The sequence below is a fragment of the Pyrgilauda ruficollis genome, unplaced genomic scaffold (genome assembly GCF_017590135.1).
Source record: "Pyrgilauda ruficollis isolate IOZ18807 unplaced genomic scaffold, ASM1759013v1 scaffold2, whole genome shotgun sequence".
NCBI classification, from domain to species: Eukaryota; Metazoa; Chordata; class Aves; order Passeriformes; family Passeridae; genus Pyrgilauda; species Pyrgilauda ruficollis.
Genome location: NW_024519206.1, coordinates 24571103 through 24592414, shown reverse-complemented (window position 1 = coordinate 24592414; position 21312 = coordinate 24571103). Strand labels below are relative to the sequence as shown.

Genomic DNA, 21312 nt, shown 5'->3' with positions numbered 1-21312 from the left:
ACCCAAAAAAGATTTTGTCACAGATAATTCTACAAAGTTTATAATGCTCTGCAATATTCTCTTCAGGATAAGGGTTTCATCTTGCTTTGATATTTCTTAAAACAAAAATCCAATCTTCATTTTTAGAATAGTATTCTTTCAAACTGTATACACTTGTTTTTATACAGTTTATTGATCATTAATTTTTTTAATTACTTTGTGTAGCAGAAACATGCCACAGGCTAACAGTTATTCTTGTCAAGAGCAATATCTTATTGAGATATTTCAAGCATCTATTTCCTGTCCAACACCTCAAGGTCCATTGAAATATCCAGAAACCAGAAAAGGAGGGGAACCATAACAGTTACCTTCTTGCTTTTTTTACTGTGCTTAGTAAGCTTGAAAGACCGTAAGTACTGAAAAATAAAACTCAAATATACTCATCTATAACTTTTGTTTAGAAAAACTGCAAAACTGGAAACTCCCTTTCAGTTGACCTCTAAATCTATGACAATCAACTTTTTACCATCCCAAAACATGAAGGAATGTGTATTTAATATATTTATTTTTAAAGTACATAAAGTATCTTCCAGAAGCACTGCATCTTTTCAACACATCTACAACTACACTGCAAAACCACCCTTCTCTCTTTTTAGTCTGCATATACATAAGCTAATTTTGCAGTCTTTTTTTGTCTCTTAATTGTGCCTTTTCCAAGAATTGTATCTTCCATAATCACAGCTAAGTTTTGTACTGCTGGTAGTCTCAGACAGATAAGTGGCCTTGCAGCCTTGAATACAATGTTTCCAATAGGAATTGGAATGAAGACATGTTGTGACATCATCCTCAGAGCTACTCAGCCCAAACAGCATAAATGCTTAATTGCTGATTCAGTTGCACCAAATATATAATTGCTAGCTGCTGCCTAGCTGCTAAACCTGGGGGAAAAAAAAACAGATATAAAAAAGTATAATTGTTTCCAATCTCCAATCTCAACGTACAAGATAATACTTATGCAAAATTCCCGCGTTACAAATGAGAAAGTGCAATATGCTTCACCAAGAAATGTCCTTATGACCTTTGCTCTCTATATCCACAGCTTCATAGCATCAAACCAAAAATAATAAGAACTTATAGAAACAATAGGCAAAATAACAGTCTCTTCCAAATCTGTTTAATTCAGCATACACTGCCACTCATAAAACTTTGCATTTTTTGCATTCACTCACCTTCGGGATTGAGCTCTGCCATATGAGTAGCAACAGGACAAAAGGAAAAAAAAAAACACGAGATATTACTCAAATTAAAAAAAAAGAAAAAGGAAATATAACAGGGGTTTAAGAACTTAAGCCACATTTGTTAAGTAGACAATACATAAAGACGTTATACTAGCCAAAAACCAAACATGAGACCACATTCATCAATAGTGAAACCCCATCCAAGTGACTGACTCATCAAGCTTCAGCTGTCTGAATCCCACAGAGATAGACTGAAGAGTGATTTGGCCACAAATATGGATAGCTTAAAAAAACTAAAGAGGAAACAGTCTCTGCTCAGATAAAATGAAGTCACAAAAGCACTTTACTAGTGTATTACACTTAAGGATTTGACTGCCAAGTAACACTAGTATTTGTATGTAATTCCATAGAATTATCTCAAATTAATAATATAAATAAATATAAAAAAATTAGCAGATCCTAGCCCTAACCCTAGTTATGTTCCTTTACTTAGAAGTCTTCAAAATTCAACCACCAAAGATAACTTTTTTAAATTTATTCTTCAGTTTCTATAATTCTGTTAGATGTCATGTCTGCTTGTTCTTTTTTTTAATAGAATATAAACCATCAAACACATTCAAGATGCAAGATTTTTTTACTTTCCTAATGAAAAGGGTTGCAAAATCCAATTCAATATCTAAAACACAAATTTAAGCTTTATTAGCATTACCTGAAAGAAATAATACATTTATTTTCCAGTCTTAGGGAGCAAAATTACAGAAACAAGACCAGCAAAACAAAAAGCAAGTTTTCAGAATCAGAGGATCCAAGACACTCACTAGTGTGCTACCTATTCAGTCATTCCAAAAATCTAAGGTCACATCACTAATTTGGACAGTTATGAATACACAGCATGTCACAAGGAATATGCAGTCAGAATCAAAGAACAAAGGGACTGAAGTTGTACAAGCTGTTCATGCAGGTTCCCAATTAAAAGGGAGGGCTTCCTTTTCTTTAGAAACACCATTTCATTATTTTTATAGAAATAAACATTTCAGTCACCACACAGCCAAGACTACCATCATAAACACAATTTTTAAGTGTGAAGTGATACAAAGAAAATATTTACATAAAAGTGTCGATATAGGATAAAGTACTCAAGACTACTACCCTCCACAGAAGCCTTTAGTACACATGCACTTCTTTCATGCCAATCTACTCCATTTGTGCTGGCACAGCTCTGTCTTTGCACACTGAACCAAATCAGCAAATCTGGCTGAGAAACAACCGGTGACTGTGTGACCACAACAGGGGAGGAGGTGCAGGAGCAAAGCCAAGCAGCAAGAAGTGAAGAACTGACAACTTAAACTGGTTTATGCAGCATTTAACATGGAATCCCTGCCTAAATACAGCTTCTCAGTAGCCTGACACATTCACAAGGCTATGTGTAAAACGCTAAGCTAATAAATCTTCAGTTATTGATAGCAGAATAAATTTATGTATTCTATCACTAGGACACTGTAGCATCATAAAATAACAAGTTGGTTTCTACTTCTTGGGGTTAGTTTATTATTTGGAATGAGTATGTTCATCTGTTCAAAAGGAAGTGAGGAATAATCACTCCCAATGCTTATTCAGATCTCATTCTCTGTGGGGGAGGCATTATTGGCACATTTGTTGGCAGACCAGAAGGGTGAATAGTCATAAAGATGTAATCAACTCCTCACTCCAAGAGGTGGAGCAGAACAGAAACAAATTGATAGGACAGAGTGAGAAAGCTGGCACAGCTGTTTCCCAAGCAATAAGCTTCTGATTTTACCTCTGTAAGACAAATTACACAAATTGATGCAACATAAAATATTAACTAAAACTAGAAGACTAGATAAACATTATTTTATTGCCTTTAGTATATTTCAAAATAACATTTATAAGAAATACATAGGGGAAAAGGCCTCAAAAAAAAAAAAAAAAAAAAGGCACACCACTTTCAAGTCTCCAGTGGCTTACCTGTTGATATATTATATGAAAACATACAAGTTCCTTCTAGTTCTGGTGGAGAACAATTCTCCTTCAAAAAGACAGACAGGACCACAGTCTCAGATGAATCTGGTTCTAAAAATTACACAAAATTAAATCAAATAATAGGAGCATTCAAATGAAAGCAGCATATTTTCTAGCACTTTGAGAATTATTCTACTAAATTACGATTGTTTCCCTATTAGTTCAACTTTATCAAATCACTGTACAAATCACTGCACTGCCTTTTTTTAAAATCCTTAATTTGTAAAAGGCAAACTAGGGCCTCCAAGTATCTTGAAGCATAACCTATAAAACAATTCAGCACGCTGAACATGGCAAATATAAAAAGAAATGAGATTTACATTGTAATTTTGGCATTTTACAAAGCCATTTGCTCCTATCACTTATTGAGAAAATATAAGAACTGCCCCTTCAAATGAGAGTAGCAGTCAGTAAAGCCCTGTTTCAACAGGGACTATTACTTCCCACTTCAGAGCAGAAATGGCCTGCAGTTCCAGCTGAAACAGCAGGCACACTTGTCTGACCTTCAGCTCCACGGAGTCTTAAAGGCAATCCCACCTGCAGACTTACCAACAGAGGTGGAAAAAGCTAGGATCCCCAAACTGCTGATGCTACATTTGGAACAGATGGTAGACTGTCCCTCAGTTGACAAACCTGCTGTCCCTGTTTGTAGACCAAGACTGGCATTTCTACATAGACAGAAATGTCAGCAAAACAAAATAACCCAGCAGAAGTACTACAGAATAACTGGGGGGTTTTCCCTCCATCATGAAACTGCCACCCTGTCTCTCTTCACCTGTCACACACCATACCACAACCAAGGAAACAGCTCCACTCTTTCCTACTTCATCTTCCTCCACCAAGCAGTGTTCAGAAGCTGTGGACTGCAGGCAAGGCAAACTTGTAATTGCTTTAATCACCATATATCTGCAAAAATGTGCTCACTGGAGACTGGGCTATACCTTTTCAAACCTCAGAAAAAGTAAGAGAATAATACAACAGCTGTGATGGTACTGCCATAATTTACCTAAATCATTGAAGACAAACTGGTCACAGGTCACTGCTAATGGAGCTTGCACACACACAGCCAGGCTTGGCTTCTGTGCTGTCACTCTGCTCTGGATTGTTATCTAGATCAAGGGACATACAGAAGTATTTAAAGGAAGCAACTAATTAATCTGTACAGCAGAAAAAAAAATCCATAACCAACAGAAAGATACGAAAATATGCAAAGACCAATTCAGCAACACTTAAGGACTTAAAATTTCAACTTCAAAACAAGTATTTTCATTTTACAATTCTTATTCACTCACAGTCAATAATGATACACAGTAACTTTCAAGATTACAAAAACCTGTGGGGACTTCTCATGTTCTTTGTAATTTTAAACCAACACAAACTAAAGGTAAAGTATTATTTGAGGGCTTAATACCCTGCAAGCATCAAGAGCATTCCTTCTAATGCAAACAAATATAAAACTTCACATTTGTTAGGTGATTATAGTGAAAAAAACCCAAGAAGAATAAAATCAAAGATAACCAAAGAAATTACTTCCTTTAACTGCAAACAGTAATGCATAGTCTTCTGAATAACTTCAAGTTTTATTTGGGTTTTTTTTTTACTGCAAGCAAAATTAGAAAATCGATATACAGGATACTCAGCACAACAACTCCAGATCATGAAAGCTCAGCTAAATATAGAGTGGCCCTCGTTGCTTCTATTGTGCACAGCTATTCCACTGCAAAATCATTGGATATCAAAACAGTGTCCCTAACTCACATCTAAAATGAAAGTATAGTGGTGACTGAGATCTGAATGTGGTCTGCATAGATAGAGACCATATTTCTAATATTACCTATTTTGCATTGCTGGTCTACCAAGGAGCTCACTACAGCCAGGTTAAATCAATTTAGAATATAATTGCTTATAAAATTACTCAAGGGTTAGGAAACTACTTTGACTACTTTAACTTAATTAACATCAACATTGGTTTAGGTTTAACAATACACTAGTTATCGCTGTAAAAAGATTCTAGAAAAAAATTGAATACATGGTAACTCCTACATTTACTATTTTTGTTTCAATAAAAGGTACAAGATGCATAAACAAGAAAAGAGAATGGGGAATTAACTATGTCTTCTCATTAAAAAAAAGCTTATGAAATATATAAATACATAAATCATTTGAACTTCTTTAAGCAGACTTACCACTGACTTTATCAGAATAGCGGTTTTATCCTGTATCATTTTTAGCAATGAAAAATGCAGAGAAAGATGTTGGACCAAGTACAAGTAAACCACACTAGGTTTGAGGGGATCTGGTTCAAACAGTTCAGTTACCCTCTGAATTTTTCACTCTAGACAGAAAGAGAACTTGCAAGGTCCTCAAAAATTCAAATCCATTAATATTCTTAGAAGATCATGCTGAAGTCAAAAATAAAAATCATGATCCTTTTTAGGCAATACTGAGGAAAAACTACACTTGCACGCACATGCATGTGCACACATACACACACTTTCTTTACAATCAGTTACAGGCACCAGCTCCCATGAAGAACTGCAATTTTCTAATTAGATTTTCCTACATTTTTTAATTGCTAAAGCTATGAAAGTCTTTTTACAAAAGAAAGTCTATTTTTGTTTATTGACAACCAAAAAGGCAGCTGAAGATTATAAACTTCCCATTTGAGTAACCAAACATTTATTGTCATTGGAAAAAATAGCCTCATGACTTCCAAAACTACTTCATTCTATCCAAATAATGTTTCTGTGATGGTTTACTGATAAGCCTATCAAAATTAAAACTGTAATCACTTTCTGACTGTAGCAGAAGGCTTGCTAGAATGACACTGTGTCATACTAAGGAGAAAAAAAACCAAAACTATATATTGTATTTCAAACTTCACCCATTTTCATGTTCTAAGCGAAATACACAGAAAGTACCAGGTTTGTTACGATTTACCACCACTATTCAAATGCTACTGTTTGAGTTAGGCACAGTACCTTTACTGTGACTGATGGCACTGCCCCTGCTTTTACTTCACTGTCAATGGCTTGCTGTGAAGAAAAAGATGAAAACAGATAAAATTCAATGTTCCACATGAACAAGAAAACACAATAAAAGCAATATTACTTTCCTACCATCAACTTGGTAAACACAGAATTAACATTAAAGGACTTATCATTCCTATGACAGATTAAAACACACAAAACACATTTCTGAGTTCCTTCTGAAAATGTGAAGTCTCTGTTTGAAATTCCCTGTAAAAAGGACAGCAAAAGGTCATGAATGTAGTATATATAAGAAACTAATACACTCTGATGTATATATGAATATTTGAAACTGTTTTGACTGGCACACTACTTTCACTGTATATTTATTCAAATTCTGAAAATACCTTCCACTATTCAGTAGGAAAAGGTGACTTCCAATCTGCCAGTATATTATATACACAACATAGCATACTATAAAATCATCACACACTATTTTATAATCAGAAATATACCTGAAACTTCAAAAGAAAATTCTAGCAGGCACTTCAATACTCCTGTTAACATCTATTTCAATAGACAATTCCATCTACTTCAAAATTTATCTTGATCTTGTGGTCTATTTTAATATTATGTTTATATTTTATTTTGAAACAGGTCAGTCACTACAGTTAAAGAAAATGTTCCTATTTAAACTATTATAAAGAAACACTTCTCTCACTCCTGCTATAATACCAAATTACTGATTTGAACTTATACCTTCTTATTATAAAACAGTAAATTAAAAACAGTATAAGGGCCACTTCTGCAGACTTCATAAGAAGTCAGGAAGCTGGTAGGCTCTCTGGGTTCCAGAAGCAGGACTTTCATTTGCACATTGTGCACCTTTCTCAGCTAAAAAAGACATATACTTTCATACAGGCTTGTCATGCTCTCTGGCGACCAGTCGTTGATTCTGAAACAACAGCAGGGGTATAAAGATATGGAACCTTACCATATTCAGCTTTCAGAAATTACCTGGATTTCCTGGATCAGAGGCCACACACAGGAGGTGGTATTAAATAACAGAATGGTCCTCCACTTGCTTATCTACACAAATTTAATACTCTATATCCTCTTTGCTTTTATCGCACACATTGCAATTTCAATCTTTTCACAAGTGCAGAAGTAGCATCAGAAATTCTGCAGCTCCCAAGGTAACTACAGAATCCCTAAAATTGTTCCTACACTTGCTTATTGATCCTTCCCCACAAAGTATCTTATCAGATTTTTCCTTCCTAGGCAGCTACTGAAAGAACCCACAGAAAAGCCGACCACACAGGAAACTAAGATATATGGGCAGATAAAGATTTAAGGCTGTGGTTTGATTGATAGACTGAGTTACTCACATATGAAACAGACCAGTTGCATCTGCAAGGTTGAGCAAATGAGCACAGCAGCATTAGAGCACTCTGTGCACCTAACAATTCCAAGTGTTGTGAGCAGATTATTGCAGCTAGCCAAGACCATGTCACACTTTTTTCCACAGACAAGTGCTAGGACACTAGCACATATTATAAAGAGGTCCATTTATCATAGAATAATATCCTTATGTATTTTTTAAACAGTAAGTAGCTGTGGAAAATCAGTTTTGCAAAAACTATTGGCCAGAAATGGATAATTAAAGATGTTATAGTGCAACAAGCATGCTGTATGTACAAGCACGTTATGTACAAGCTCTCCCAAATCCCCCTTTGACTAATTTTTGTAAACTACATATGTATACAACATGAATAAACTAATTAGGCTGCAACAACAAAGAATATTGAATGACAGCTTGTTCGAGAAAGATTATTTCTTAAAATGCAGCTTGAGTGGTTTGAGTAGTCTGTCTTTGAAAGATCCAAGGGTGACACTTTGGTTCCCCCAACATTTACCACTGCTCACCACTACAAAGTTATTCTAGACCCTAAGTTCTTGTTCACTTATGTTTGCTCAGCCAAGAACCTAAAGATCCCCAGACAGAATATAAATAAATAATTTTAATAATTCTAGTTAAAACCTTTAATAAAAGTGGGTGCTAATTGATGGAAAACTGTGGGCCATGAAGCTCAGTCACACAAATGTAAATAGTAATCACTATGCATGATCAGTCATTATTTACTCATCTGAAATCAATGGGTTTTTTTGGAGTAATTTCCTTTTTATACAGGTACATACAGATTCTTCATCCAAATCAGGTGAAACTTCTGCTGTGACAGTTACATCTCTCTGCTTTTCAGATTCAGGCAAAATATCTTAAAGAAAAAGAAAAAAGCAAAAGCAAATCAGTTCTCCTTTTAAAAACATTCAGCTACATTCCTAAAAACAATACTATTTCAACAGCATCAAGTCTCAAAGTTAGATCTCTACACCTACTACTGTAATAAAAGAATAGCAATGTGTATGATTTTGGAAACTTCCAAGAAAGCTTCATAATTTCATTAGACTTCTACAGAAAACCTAAATCTGTATCTCATTCTGAGTTTCTGATTTCTGTATGAATAAGGATTCAGATGCATTCTATAACAAGATTTTACACCTAATATCCATGATCTTCAGAGACTGTAAGGTACTTTTAAACTTTTGTCCTCACATGCATATGCCAATACATGATGAATAACTACCTCCAAAATAACACCACACATCTCATGGCACTTTCATCTAAATAATTTGATAGCAAGTATGTTAAACAACGAAAGATTCTGTGTCTAACAGTCTAATCTTCAGCAAATTCCTCTGCATTAGGCGGTATATCACAGTTTTATGTAGAAACCATTACATGTGGCTTGATTAAAATAAGACACCAGATGATTTCTAGGACTATCAACATACAAGACAAAAGAATGCTACAAACTCACTAAAATCCATAATACAAAACCTGATGCCAATTCACACATTAAAAAAAAAAATATATACAAATTAAAGCCTTACAAAACCTTGAGGAATTACAGAAATTCTTGAGAGTCCAGAAGTACAGCTCTAGGGTATTTGCACTTTTTCTGAAAAGCATTTCTATTTTTTAACTTACTAAATGTATTGGAAAAATTGAAAAATCTCAACAGGAAATATACAGTTCCTACAGTAATGAGTAAAGAGTTGATGTAAAGGGGGAATTAACATATTAATTGAATAACTGAGAGCATGAGCACATTCAGAAAGCTGCAAGAATTTTATTACATGCAGTCCTGAAAATTACCTAGAACTAGCAGACAGCACATTATCTCTTTCTAACAAGAGGGTCAAGGGGTAAGATTTGATGAAGACAGAAAATAAGTATTCATTTTTTTGTGCTCAGAGAGAAATACCTCCTTTAACTACAAGAGAGGAAAGCAAAATCTAAACACATTTCTCCAATACCACCTAGAAAAGAAGTTTAGGCCTGTTTCATATTGCCACAGTTGCAAAGAACTGGTCCTGTCAATTACACATAGCACAGCACAGTCCATTCTTTTTCTATCCCTTCTTAACCATTTCTCTTCTGGTTGCTTCTTCAAGCTAACGATGTTGCAACCTCTGTCATAAAGTAATTTTTCTATTAGAAGTATAACAGAGATTACAATCAAAGTTCACATATAAGTATCAGCTTTTTGTTACTATTAAACTGAGCCAAAACACATTTAATCACTTATGTCATCCAGACTGATGCAAGTAACATTAGATTTAAGTTAGTATAATTGTTAAGATTTTAAAATATTTCATCAGTTTATACTGTAAATCCTTATTCTTCGAAATGTATAAAACAGCTTAAGTTCAACAGTTTAATGGTCAGCACTGGACAGAAATACAAGACATTTATGGAAATAACTACCCTAAGGTTTTTTTAATACAATGATCTAATTCTAAATACCTTCCACATTTGAAAGTCAAAATGAAACAATGAAAAATTATTTCCTTATAAGGGGAGATATTTTCAAAACAACACAAGCTCTGACTGCACAAGCATGAATTCAAAAGACAAGAAAGTCAATGGGTCATTTTAAAGATTGTGCTTAGGAGTAACTTAATGACAACCAAGGCTCACACTAAAGTTTTAAGAAAAACAAAGCCAAAATGAAACAAAGCCAAAACATCCAAAACTGACAGGTATTCTTCACAAGTAAAATGTTTTGTTGTATAAAAATATTCTTGTACAAGTTTTACACCCAGTTAAAGAAAGCCAAACAACATCATCAGGACATCCGTCCACTACCAAAAGAGCATCCATAAAAACTCATCTGAAAACACTCATCTGAAAATCTTAGATCAGATTAGACAAACTGAGGAAGAAAAGGAAATTAAGAAAAAATAATAGTGAAAAAAATTAAAAATATTCATAGCAAATTTATCATTCATGACAGTTATCACAAAATTTTAAAAGGATAGCTACAGTTCCTTTATCTCTCCTTAGAGTTTCTAGGCAGCATGTTGAAACTAACAAGCTGAAGTTGGTTCACTTCAAATTTGTTGATTTGCTCTTTCCGCCATGCTTTTCTTTCCTTTGGTTATGACAGACAGACAAAATTGTCAAATACCCATAGGGATGGACTGTGGTAAAAATCGGTGGAATTTATCCACATCTGTATGCTTAAATAACACATTTCTGGATTCGGAAAATTAAAATCCTGATATAAGTCTACCATGATAATGGCTGAAGTTACATGTAATTACAAAACAAAGAAATCTTTGTGTTGCAGAATCAAACTCATGCCTGCAGATAAATAATTTTTATTTTCTAGGAATTTCAGCTGTGAGGTTTCTCTTTTTTTTCTTTTCACCTAGAAAACCAAAACTATTTCTTTAATTCTTTTTAAGAACATGCTATCTATCATGAAGGAAAAAAAATTAATTTGTTCTTTCTATTTGTTGAAGATTTATCCATAGCTTCCCGTAAAATCACGTGCTTCCAATTCCCTGCACAAGCCAGGATGTTTAAAAACACAGTTATGAAAACATAAACTTTGAGGGGTCTCTATAGAAATTATGTGCCCTTACTTGAATAAAATCTATGCAAGTTATTAGCAATGTATATAAATTCCAGAATTTATCATCATCTGATATGCCATTCAGTTCTACAAATATGCTTTTGAAAAGTCAAACTAACAGAAAAGTTGCTTTTCAAAAAGCCATTTTTTGTTAATTTCATAACTTAAAAAGTCATTTGTATTAATAAACAGAATTCGGCAATACTTTTATTCCCTCTGAAACCTAACTACATCAGATTGTTGAAATTCTTCACGTTTTCTTGCCTTTGGGTAGTCTACGCACCATCAGTTTTTATTCTGAACCCTTGCACTAGTGAGAATTATCTGCAACCTGAAAAAGTTATAAATAACTTTAGCCTTCCAACAGATTTATGAAAATACAAAGAAAAAACCCTTTATCCAAGGGCTTTACCATCTAGGATGTGTTTTGTTTTTTTTCTTAAATACTAAATTTTCTACAGAAATGTGACTATGGGTAAAGTCTGAAACTAAAATATTTTAAAGTGCTCAAAGGTAAGTCAGGTGGATAAAGGTATGTAAAAATATAGAACAAGAAAGAAGAGTACCTTGTGTTTTTGAGGCCTCCTTGATGATTTTCTGAAGCTCTTTCATTTCAGCATTCATTTCTTCATAGTTCATTTCCCTAGAATCAACCTTAGGAGCCTGGAAGAGTGAAGGATCAGTTCCAAGGTATGAACACTGAAGACGCCCATCATCACTCAGAGTGACTATAACACCCTTCAAGTCTCTGCACAAAAAAATAAAACTTACTAAGAAATTGGGAAGAATCACAGAAGCAATAACATTGATAATAATATTTATTCCTTAATTAGGACAACTTCATTAATATTACTCCCACTTACTGCAATCATACCTAAGAATGGATTCGTCTTAGATGACTAAAGGGCCCTTGGAATCTGTGAATCTCTGTACAATCAGGAGAGGTAATGGAAAGGACAAACAAGCTGAACACACTGGACAGTTGTAACCTCTTTATTCATCTAAGTCTTTTGAAGTTGCAATATTTAGATTACTATGCAGGAAAAGGAATCTAGGGGAGGGGAAGGGGAAGGGAAAAAAGGGGTTAGAAGAAATCATGAACAGACGGAAGATGCTCACAAAGAAGACAGCTTTAGGGCTTTGATGGTATTAATAGCTCCCCTAACCAATTCTTTGGCTGCTATTGCAGCTACTGTGCTGGCTTCAAACCTGGGCTGGCTCTTCTCTGCAGTATCCATCTGAGAGGAAACCACACAGATCCAGAGCATTCCCCTTACACTTCTCTGAATCAATACAAGTGAGTGTTTTATTAGCTATGCTATAGTCTCTTTTCTCTCAAGGGAAAAGTACCTCATTGCTCCTACAAAACTCTCACTCGTTTTGCTTATCTGATCTGTACAATGCAAATGCAAGATTCAGGAAAGTATTTAACAAACTATGAGACAATAGGGACTACTGCCAGCATTTTGCTTAATTTGAAGCTTACTCCTAACAGAAGAGACACTGAACAGTAAGAGCCAGCACAGAAGTTAACAGTTTATGCTAGGAGCATAAACTTTCACTTTATTTTTTTAAATGCCTACTTTTAATTAAATTTAAAGCCTGTATTCACTTTCATAATCATGATGTTACACATTCATGCCAGTAATTTGCTCTTACTCAACCTCAGAATATCTTATAGCAGATACTGCCTTTGCATGAAACATAACTGCCATAAAAAGCAAAGATAGATCAAATCTAATTCTTAGATATAAAAAGTCTTTGGACAAGAAGGCCTAATTCACTATCACACTAATTAAACCCTTGTAAGATACTGAATTTATGTAAGCGGTCAAGCTATAATTCATACAGAATTAACAAAAATTCTTTTAACTTACATACACTGATACCTTTCAAAGGCTTCCTCTAGTACAATGAAAAGGCAGGTAGCTATGCAGAAGAAATAGAATTCTCTCTGGTTTCCTACATGGTCTTGTAGCATGGCTCCAGAACACACAGATAGAAAACCTCAATCCAAAATTTTCCGTGGCAATAGTAATTACAAAAGCCAACAGATGTCACAGATTAATTTTGATCACTGATGGTCTACTTGTGCTGTTCAAAATGTCTTTTTATAGCACACTAAAGCCACAATCGAAGTGGTGGTTCTACAGCTGCAATCAAATAATCTGGAAAAACTATGCTGTAACTGAGATCATCTAAACTCTGTATAGTTAGAACTGTACACAGGAATGAAGACCCTACTGGGCCCTATACAAGCAAGTAATAGCTGTAGGTAAGTTTAAGCTTCCTCTTTCTACAGAAAGCAATTTTTACTCTGTGAAAGAAATAAATCTCTTTGTTGAATTATGAATGTATGGAAACTTCTTGTGAGGGTTTTTTGGACAAAAGGTACCTCCAGTCAGCCCTTCACTGAGACCGGAACATGCAAATGTGAACTGTCTTCTCGAACAGAACATACATAAAAGGACTCAAACACAATGTTCCCCTTATCTATCATGTAAGTTCATCTTAAACAGAAACAGTCTTCTTTTTTGGGACTACTGCTTATTGCTACAGAAAAGCTTCCATCTACCACTGCAACTTTTAACATGCAATTTTTCAGCATACCCTACCAAAAAAGTAACAGGAAGCTGTCTTTGTGAGCACCATAAGGCTGGAGATGCCAAGACTCACCCAACAAATACTTAAAGAAAAATAACTGGAAGACTTAATACTTAATTTTCAACTTACATATCCAGTACCTGTGCTAACAGCCATCCTGTGAATGTCATGACCTTTTTGTGACCAGTGAGCTTGGGGCTTGTATCCTAAAGGGACTTTCTGACAAACTGCAAACTATCAGCAGGAACTGGAACTAAGCATGAGTCGTGGTTTCTCTCTCTACTTGAATATTTGTTGCTGATTTGTTGTTGGTTTCTTTGCTTAGGATTGGGTCTGCTGTTTTAATTACATGCAGAGATGCCCATCCTAATTTTCTTATGTCAGAAAAGCTTTGTACAACATAAACCTGTCCTTACAGAATTCTGGATGGCACATGAAACAAATACATTGGCACAAACCTGAGTTCTCTAATATGAGAAATGCTAGGAGACAGACTATTATGAATACTTGCACCACAACACAATCTTAGTAAGCATGCAAATAACACCCAATGTACAGGATTTTGTCAACACCTGCCAAATGTTTGCAAGCACTTTGCCATATTGGTCAGGGATGCAGCAAAGTCTTTAAAACTGGGGCATTGTTGAGGCAGTGCATGCTACCAAATGCACTGCCCCACTCTTTGCTATCAAATTATAGCAAATAATGACTTTTTTTTTTTAAGGAGTGGGGAGCACAACAAGAGAAACAGCATCAGGAGCTTTTTCTGAATAACTTCTGGAAGCAAGATAATTTCTAGAATTGCAGCAACAGCTTTGGACAATCTTAAATTTTTTTCCCAAAAGTATACATCTGTTAATCTAATAAGGAGAGATCCATGAGGAATCTGAATGTAAATCAAAAGGGCACGAAGAAATATTGCTACAAAGTTAGCAATAAATCTTTGATGATATACTACTAAGTTATAATACATTCAAAAGTGGTTTGTAAATACAGCCCTTTCTATACACAATTAAGCTGGCAGTTATCTGCAGCTAATCTGTATACCAAATGAGATCTATTTAAATTAATGAGGTGATTTACCTATGTAAATTATGCTTGTCTTCTGAGTCAGCATTCCAGAATGCACATTCAGAAACTCCACCTTAAATTGAACTCATATCAACCAGCTTTTCTGATAGTCATGACACCCTTGAAGTCTACACTATCTCAGAGAAAAAAGCATTAGTTTAAGAATGCTGCATTACAAATCATAGTTTTCCTTTGCTTCAGGTTAGTGTTCCTCTGGGTCCCAAGAAGATTGTTCAACGTGAAACACACCTAAGTATAAAAAAGCCTTTCTCAGTAATCTTTCCTTGTTAAACGTGATTCATGAATCTGCACACCAATAGAAACAATAAGAAAAATATGGGTAAGCAATTCCAATATATATATTTTTATAATACATTCATTTCTCTGTTGGAATGTTTGTCAGCCAGTCAAAATTGCATTATTTTCTCAATCTTTTTTTAACAGTGGTTAAGGACAGCAGGGGGAGGGGAAGCATATTTAACAGTTTTATGGAACTTTCCCCACAGCTACTGCTCTAACACAATATCCTTGCAAATACCATTACTTCATTTGGCACATTTTGCATACAATCTGGAATTTCAAGTATTTGTTAAATTTCTTTTATTGTATGCTATTCTTTTTTTACTATGTATCACACAATAGTCAGAGTAATAGTAAATCTAAGGGGACATTTTAACAGTGAGGAACTCAAAGTATAAAACAAATTATTCTGATATCTAAAATAACTTTACAGTACAAAGCAGCTCCTACACACATATGGTAATAATTTGAAAAACTATCTTTTATTGGATTCTGGGTAATAATAATGGCAAATGCTTTTTGTAGGTCTTCTCTTACTAAACAAATTGCTCATAACACAGTTCTTGAAGAAATTAAAATGCTTTGCATGTTTCCAGTTATATAATACCAAACTGATCACCCAAACAATTGATTTAGAGGTTGAATCAGTAGTTCTGTTTTACTTGAACAACACATGCTAAGCTTTGAACAACTCTTAGGACAAGGTCTGGTTATTGACACCATTTGCAGCTTTAATTATTTATAATAGCTCATAAAACTTCTACTTCAATTTCAGAAGTGGTCTTAATTGCTATTACTCAAACCAACCATTTTAGAAAACAAGATTCTCTGCAATACTACTTTCTGTTCCTTATTGACAATGTAATATTTAAAAACTACTAAACTAGGAAACTAATTCCTGGAATTGTGCTCAAGCATTTTGAGTCCATTTCTCTCCTCATTTTATCACCCTTTGAGGTAATTATAGGCAAAAGCATACCTCAATTGCACTTTTTAGTTTAGTGCTTTTGAAAACCTAAATTATTCTAAGTTCACTACCATTTCAGTGTAATTTTAAGATGTTACTACATGAAGTATTTGATAAAACACTGAAGGAAGATGAGACCAGGAGTAACTAACTATAAGAATTTTCTAACATGAACTAATGGGAATAAAAGTAAAAAGTCCATCTAACTCTTATTAAACACACACTCCAAAATCTCAAGTATCCCCACAGCTGAACATTCAAAGTACATCCACTGTGACTCAATGCAAGCTACTACTGATATCTAACTGTCCTGCACATCTGTAGATCTGTAGAGCACTCTCAGGCTTCTTTAAAATGCTTTCCTCAGTAAAAAAATCTTGGTTCAACTTACATTAGAAGTAATACTCATATGTGCAAGCCATCCCCATTCTACTATTACACATGAAAACAGACAATGTAATTACTCTCAAAAATTAATTTTTTTAAACTATTTATATTATATATTTAACATGCTTTGCACACTCTGCAGAGGGCACACAAATAATGTAAATATAGTGCTCGAATATAATTATTTAACAATATTAAATAGCATAAAGTGGCTGCTCTACAGAAAAGCCTTCTTCATCTTTCCCATTTGTATGATACCTTAGGATGGCTGAACTTAACAGAATAGCAGATACTAATCTAGTTTAAAAAATTATGAACTACATGCAAGAAGAAGAGGGAAATGAAGCATTATTTCATCTTGATAGCCAATGAAAAAGCAGGTAAAAAAATAGAAGTTATGATTGTGGGAATCTATAAAATTAGAGGGTTTCGGGAAAGCTGCAAAAAGCAAGGCTCAGAGACAGCAGAACAGTGATTAGAGCTAAGGAGTAGGCATAAGGTCGGGCAGCAGAAAAATTATGTAAGTAGAAATGTAAGGACAAATCGAACAATGGTCTGTGTATTAATCCTTGTCTAGAATAACTCCCTAAGCTGCAGAAAAGTATATCTAGCGAGATATTAGGAAGTTCTAAGCATAATAATAGAGCTCTGTGCATTGTGTTTTAAAACTTACAAACAGGTATTGCATTTGAAATAAGCAAGCATTGCTTTAACCGAAGGGACGTGTGCTTATAGTGATTGGTTGGAACTACAGTCAATATGCTTTTGCTTTGTGTAATTAGTCAAAAAACTTATAAAGTAAGCTGCAACATTAAGTTCTTGGTCAGCTGCCTGAGATGTGAGCTGCTGGCATCTTCCCATTGTCATAACCATGTAATGAGACTGATGCTGGAAAATAAAACAACTCAAAGCACATTCCTCAGCAGTCCCATCCCGTTCGTGATTTGTACATAGCTCCCAGCCAGCGATAATGACTAGAACAACAGGTTAACATTTATCCCTCCTTGTAAACACTGAAATGCAGAGAGCCAGAACTGAGTAAAACCTGAATGTGGCCATTTTAAATGGCTGAAGAATTCTCCACTTTTCAGGTCTATATGGATATTTTGCTCCCTACTTGTGAGTGAAGACATCTCCACAAGCAACTTTACATGGCACCACTACACAGCAAAACAACAAAGTAGCCAGCACCAGAACAAACTCCCACCAGGCTTTAGCTTTTGTAGTTCCTCTTGTGTAGTTTTCTCTTTGAAAAAGACTCTTTGCCTAAAATGCCGTCCAGCAACCAAATAAAAAGGAGTATTTTCCGTCAAACAAAGAAAAAAAAAAAAAAAAGAAAAAAAAGAAAGTAATAAAAAGAAAGAAAATGAAATGGACTGCTTTTACGTTTACTGCCAAGTTAAAACCAAGGAGTACTCCCAGGAGTTTGGGTCGGGGGTCCTTTCTGCCAGACCACTACTGCCACCTGCGGGGCAGCAGAGCTTTCATACAGGTGAGCCCTGAGAGCTACAACGTCACACCATCTGAAGCAGGTGTGGGGTTTTTTACCAGGGTCAGTATAACAGCTTAACAGGTATTTCCTTGGCACAAGGCAATCTTACCAGGCTATTATTCAACAGTAAACGCCCTGGGACAGGGACAGACATCCCTGCGTGAGACAACCTTCTGGTCCCTCCAGGCAGTGAACACACACGAACGAATACAGGCAGGCCAGGCATACAAAATGCAGAATTTTATCTGAAGGATTACTAACTTTGTTTCTTGTTGTTTTAAATACAAAATCAAACTATTTCAGAAGTACAACAAGTTTTATATAAAAATTACAGCAGATATCTTCCAAAATGCAGTTTTAAAGTAAAATCAGTAATTGTCACCAAGTAGAATAAAAACATAATATTCAGAGTGATGACACAGGCTTCTAGAAATAGATGTTCTTGCTTTAAGCAAAAAAATATAAAGAGTGCAGAAGTATAATGTAATCAAGGAAAAATTCATCATTTACACATTGCATTTCTCAGTGTCACAGTTCCATATCTAAGACTATTAGCGGCATTAGCAGAATTGAAAATGAGCATGAGGACTGACAAGCAAGTTGGATTACTTTAGTAAGAGTGCAGCCTATATGTCAGAGCTCTAAATAACAAGAAATAAGAGAAATTGCATTGTGATTTCTGTGACAGTACCAGCATCAGCAACAAGAAAAAAATTAGGACCAGCTGTGACACATTTAAAACATCTCCATGCTTCATTCTCTCTTAGAGTGTATTTCTGCATTTGCACTTTCTTCATGTGAAACCTACAATCTGTTTCAAACCCAAGCTCCCTCACAAGCAGAGAGGTATATAACAGTTTTCAAAGGCTCCACTAAAAGCTATGCCATTGTGAATTTATGATATGGAGAGCCTCAAAATCTATCCTTCTTCTAAGCCTTCTCTCCCTTCAAGGTAGTGGTTAGACTCCATATTGCTACAGGCAAGCTGGAGAGGCCCCTGGGATCTCTGCTTCCACAATAAAAGATGCAAGGAGATTCACCGATAAAGTCTACACTCTACTAAAGTTTATCATTTTAGATAAAGTATATTCCTAATTGTTGGCTTCCTATAAGATAATACTGGGAGGTACACAAGGAAAGTTACACCATGCACAGATTATAAAGAGGTGAATAAGAATAACCATAATGTGTCTTTAAAACTGATTTATTCTGAAAGCTTGAAGAATTACATAACTTTTAAAATACTCAACTCAAATTAGTTTACATCTCTTTCTCTTCACAGTTGCCTGCAAGTTTCAAAATTCACCAGTATTTCAGTAAGGAAAAAGTGTGTACACTTTCTACTATTAGTTTTAACAATATTTATAATCGTATCCTCACCCTGTTTGGTAAAGAACAAAACTGTTTTTTCAGAGCACCTCTAGCACTTTGCACTGCTTGCTGCCTCTCAGTTCCACGGCTTGACATAAATGTCCCATGTGCTCCTCCTTGTACAAAAAAAGTCTTTCAGGTTACTAACATAATAATCAAGACATTCAAAATCAACAGACTGAAACTTTTCATAAAACTGTTTTTCAAACAAGACATCCAGCACTTTCATGGGAAGAGTGCCAGAATACATCCATAAATTCCAACCCACTGCTCAAGAACCAGCTCCAAGACTGTGAGTTCAGAATCTGATACAAGTTATAGTCCATTCTGTCACAACAACTGGCACATACAAATAGTGGGCTAGTGAAAAAAAAAAAAAAAACAACAAACCCATGATATTTGTTTAAATGCAAGGATCTTATTTAAAATACTAGAGGGGAGTTACTTGCCTTCTTGTTCTTGAGACTTTCCACTTTTAAGGTTTTCTCTAGAACCATGAATGTAGGAATATTTTCAGTGTTATTCTAAAGTTGAAGCCCTTACAAAATCATATGAGTGTAAAAAGAAGGTTTTTTGAAAAAGCAAATAAGTGACATGCAATAATATTAGGAGAACTGGCAATATGGGCATGTGCTTAGCATCATAGAGTAAACACCATGTGAAGCTGGCTTGCTAGAAAATCACAGTATATACTGGACATAGTATGTGGTACATACATAGCATGTGTCATTTTCAGGATCAGAATCCTACTAAAGTAAAAGAAATACAATCACATTCATATTTTGTGACTCGGATACACATATTAAATTTATCTCTTCAAAAGACCTTTGAAAAGGGTCATATTTTCTATTGTCATTTCTCAAAAATCCGGTGGCAGATCAGCAATGAGAAAAACAGACGTAATCTTTTATTTTTCCTTTAAAATGTTTCTTTAAAATGCAATTATGTTTAAGTAGAAAGATTCTAGAAACCTCTGCATTTAATTTCTCAGATAGGCAACATTCTTACAGAACACTCAAATAAAAATTTATATATATACATGTATAAAACTGAACAGTTCATACCGTACGTCATAACTGGCATTGCCTCTATTACAGTACTACTATACAGAAAGGGAAAATCTTTCAACAAACTATAAAGTTTGATTCCTGCAGTTTTCTTTCCATAAAACTGTGTAATAAGTGCTAAGTTTTGCTGGGTTTATATGTAAGTTTTGCCATTTTTATACAGTGATCCTTTAACAGTTGTGGTAGCTGTGGTGATGTCAGTTATAATAAGGAATAACAGATGGGCTGGAATGAAGAACAAAGTATTTTCAAGCACCTGGATAGCTAAAAAATTCAATGAGGGGAGTTTTATTTTGACTCCACCCAGTATTACCATATATGTGGTTGCACTTTTACACCTTATATATTTAATTCAACTACAATATGTCTCCATGTTTTTTCCAGTTAAATTCAATTCCTGTAATTCCTATTGCCGTTCTACTGTTTGGAGAGCCCAGATACATAAACTACATCCATCCAACTACCCAACATACTATAGTTCTGTGCCAGAAAAAAAAGGTTTTAATTTCAAGTTCATAGCAAGCATGGACCAAGCAATACTTTCTCACTAACAAACTGATTGCAGATTTTAATATTATTTTTAAAATACTGGAAGATAAATTTCCTAAAAGCACATTTTTAAACAATGACTATACACCAGAATTGTGAACTACAATTTTTTGATTCATCTAACTTATTTAAATTAAACTCATCAGTCTGTTGGGCTACATATGAGTTCAAATCTGGAAATTAATCCTGTGTCAAAATGAAGAATTTAAACCCTTGTTTGTGTTCTCTTCTTTAAGGAGACAGGTTGCTGAATTAGAGACTTTTCATATAATTTCATTCAGACAAAGTGCCATGAA

At 34.7% G+C, this 21312-nt stretch overlaps 1 protein-coding gene across 1 annotated transcript in view; it reads right to left on the bottom strand.

Annotated features, from left to right (window-relative positions):
* Positions 1-21312, bottom strand: part of BBS9 (Bardet-Biedl syndrome 9) — a 285204-nt gene that overhangs the window by 219313 nt on the left and 44579 nt on the right. The window contains exons 10-15 of the mRNA XM_041466709.1: positions 11775-11956; positions 8426-8502; positions 6239-6292; positions 4264-4366; positions 3204-3308; positions 1209-1223 (exon numbers count right to left, since the gene is read on the bottom strand). Of these exons, the coding sequence (XP_041322643.1) occupies positions 1209-1223; positions 3204-3308; positions 4264-4366; positions 6239-6292; positions 8426-8502; positions 11775-11956 (536 nt within the window). The remainder of the gene's footprint in view (positions 1-1208; positions 1224-3203; positions 3309-4263; positions 4367-6238; positions 6293-8425; positions 8503-11774; positions 11957-21312) is intronic.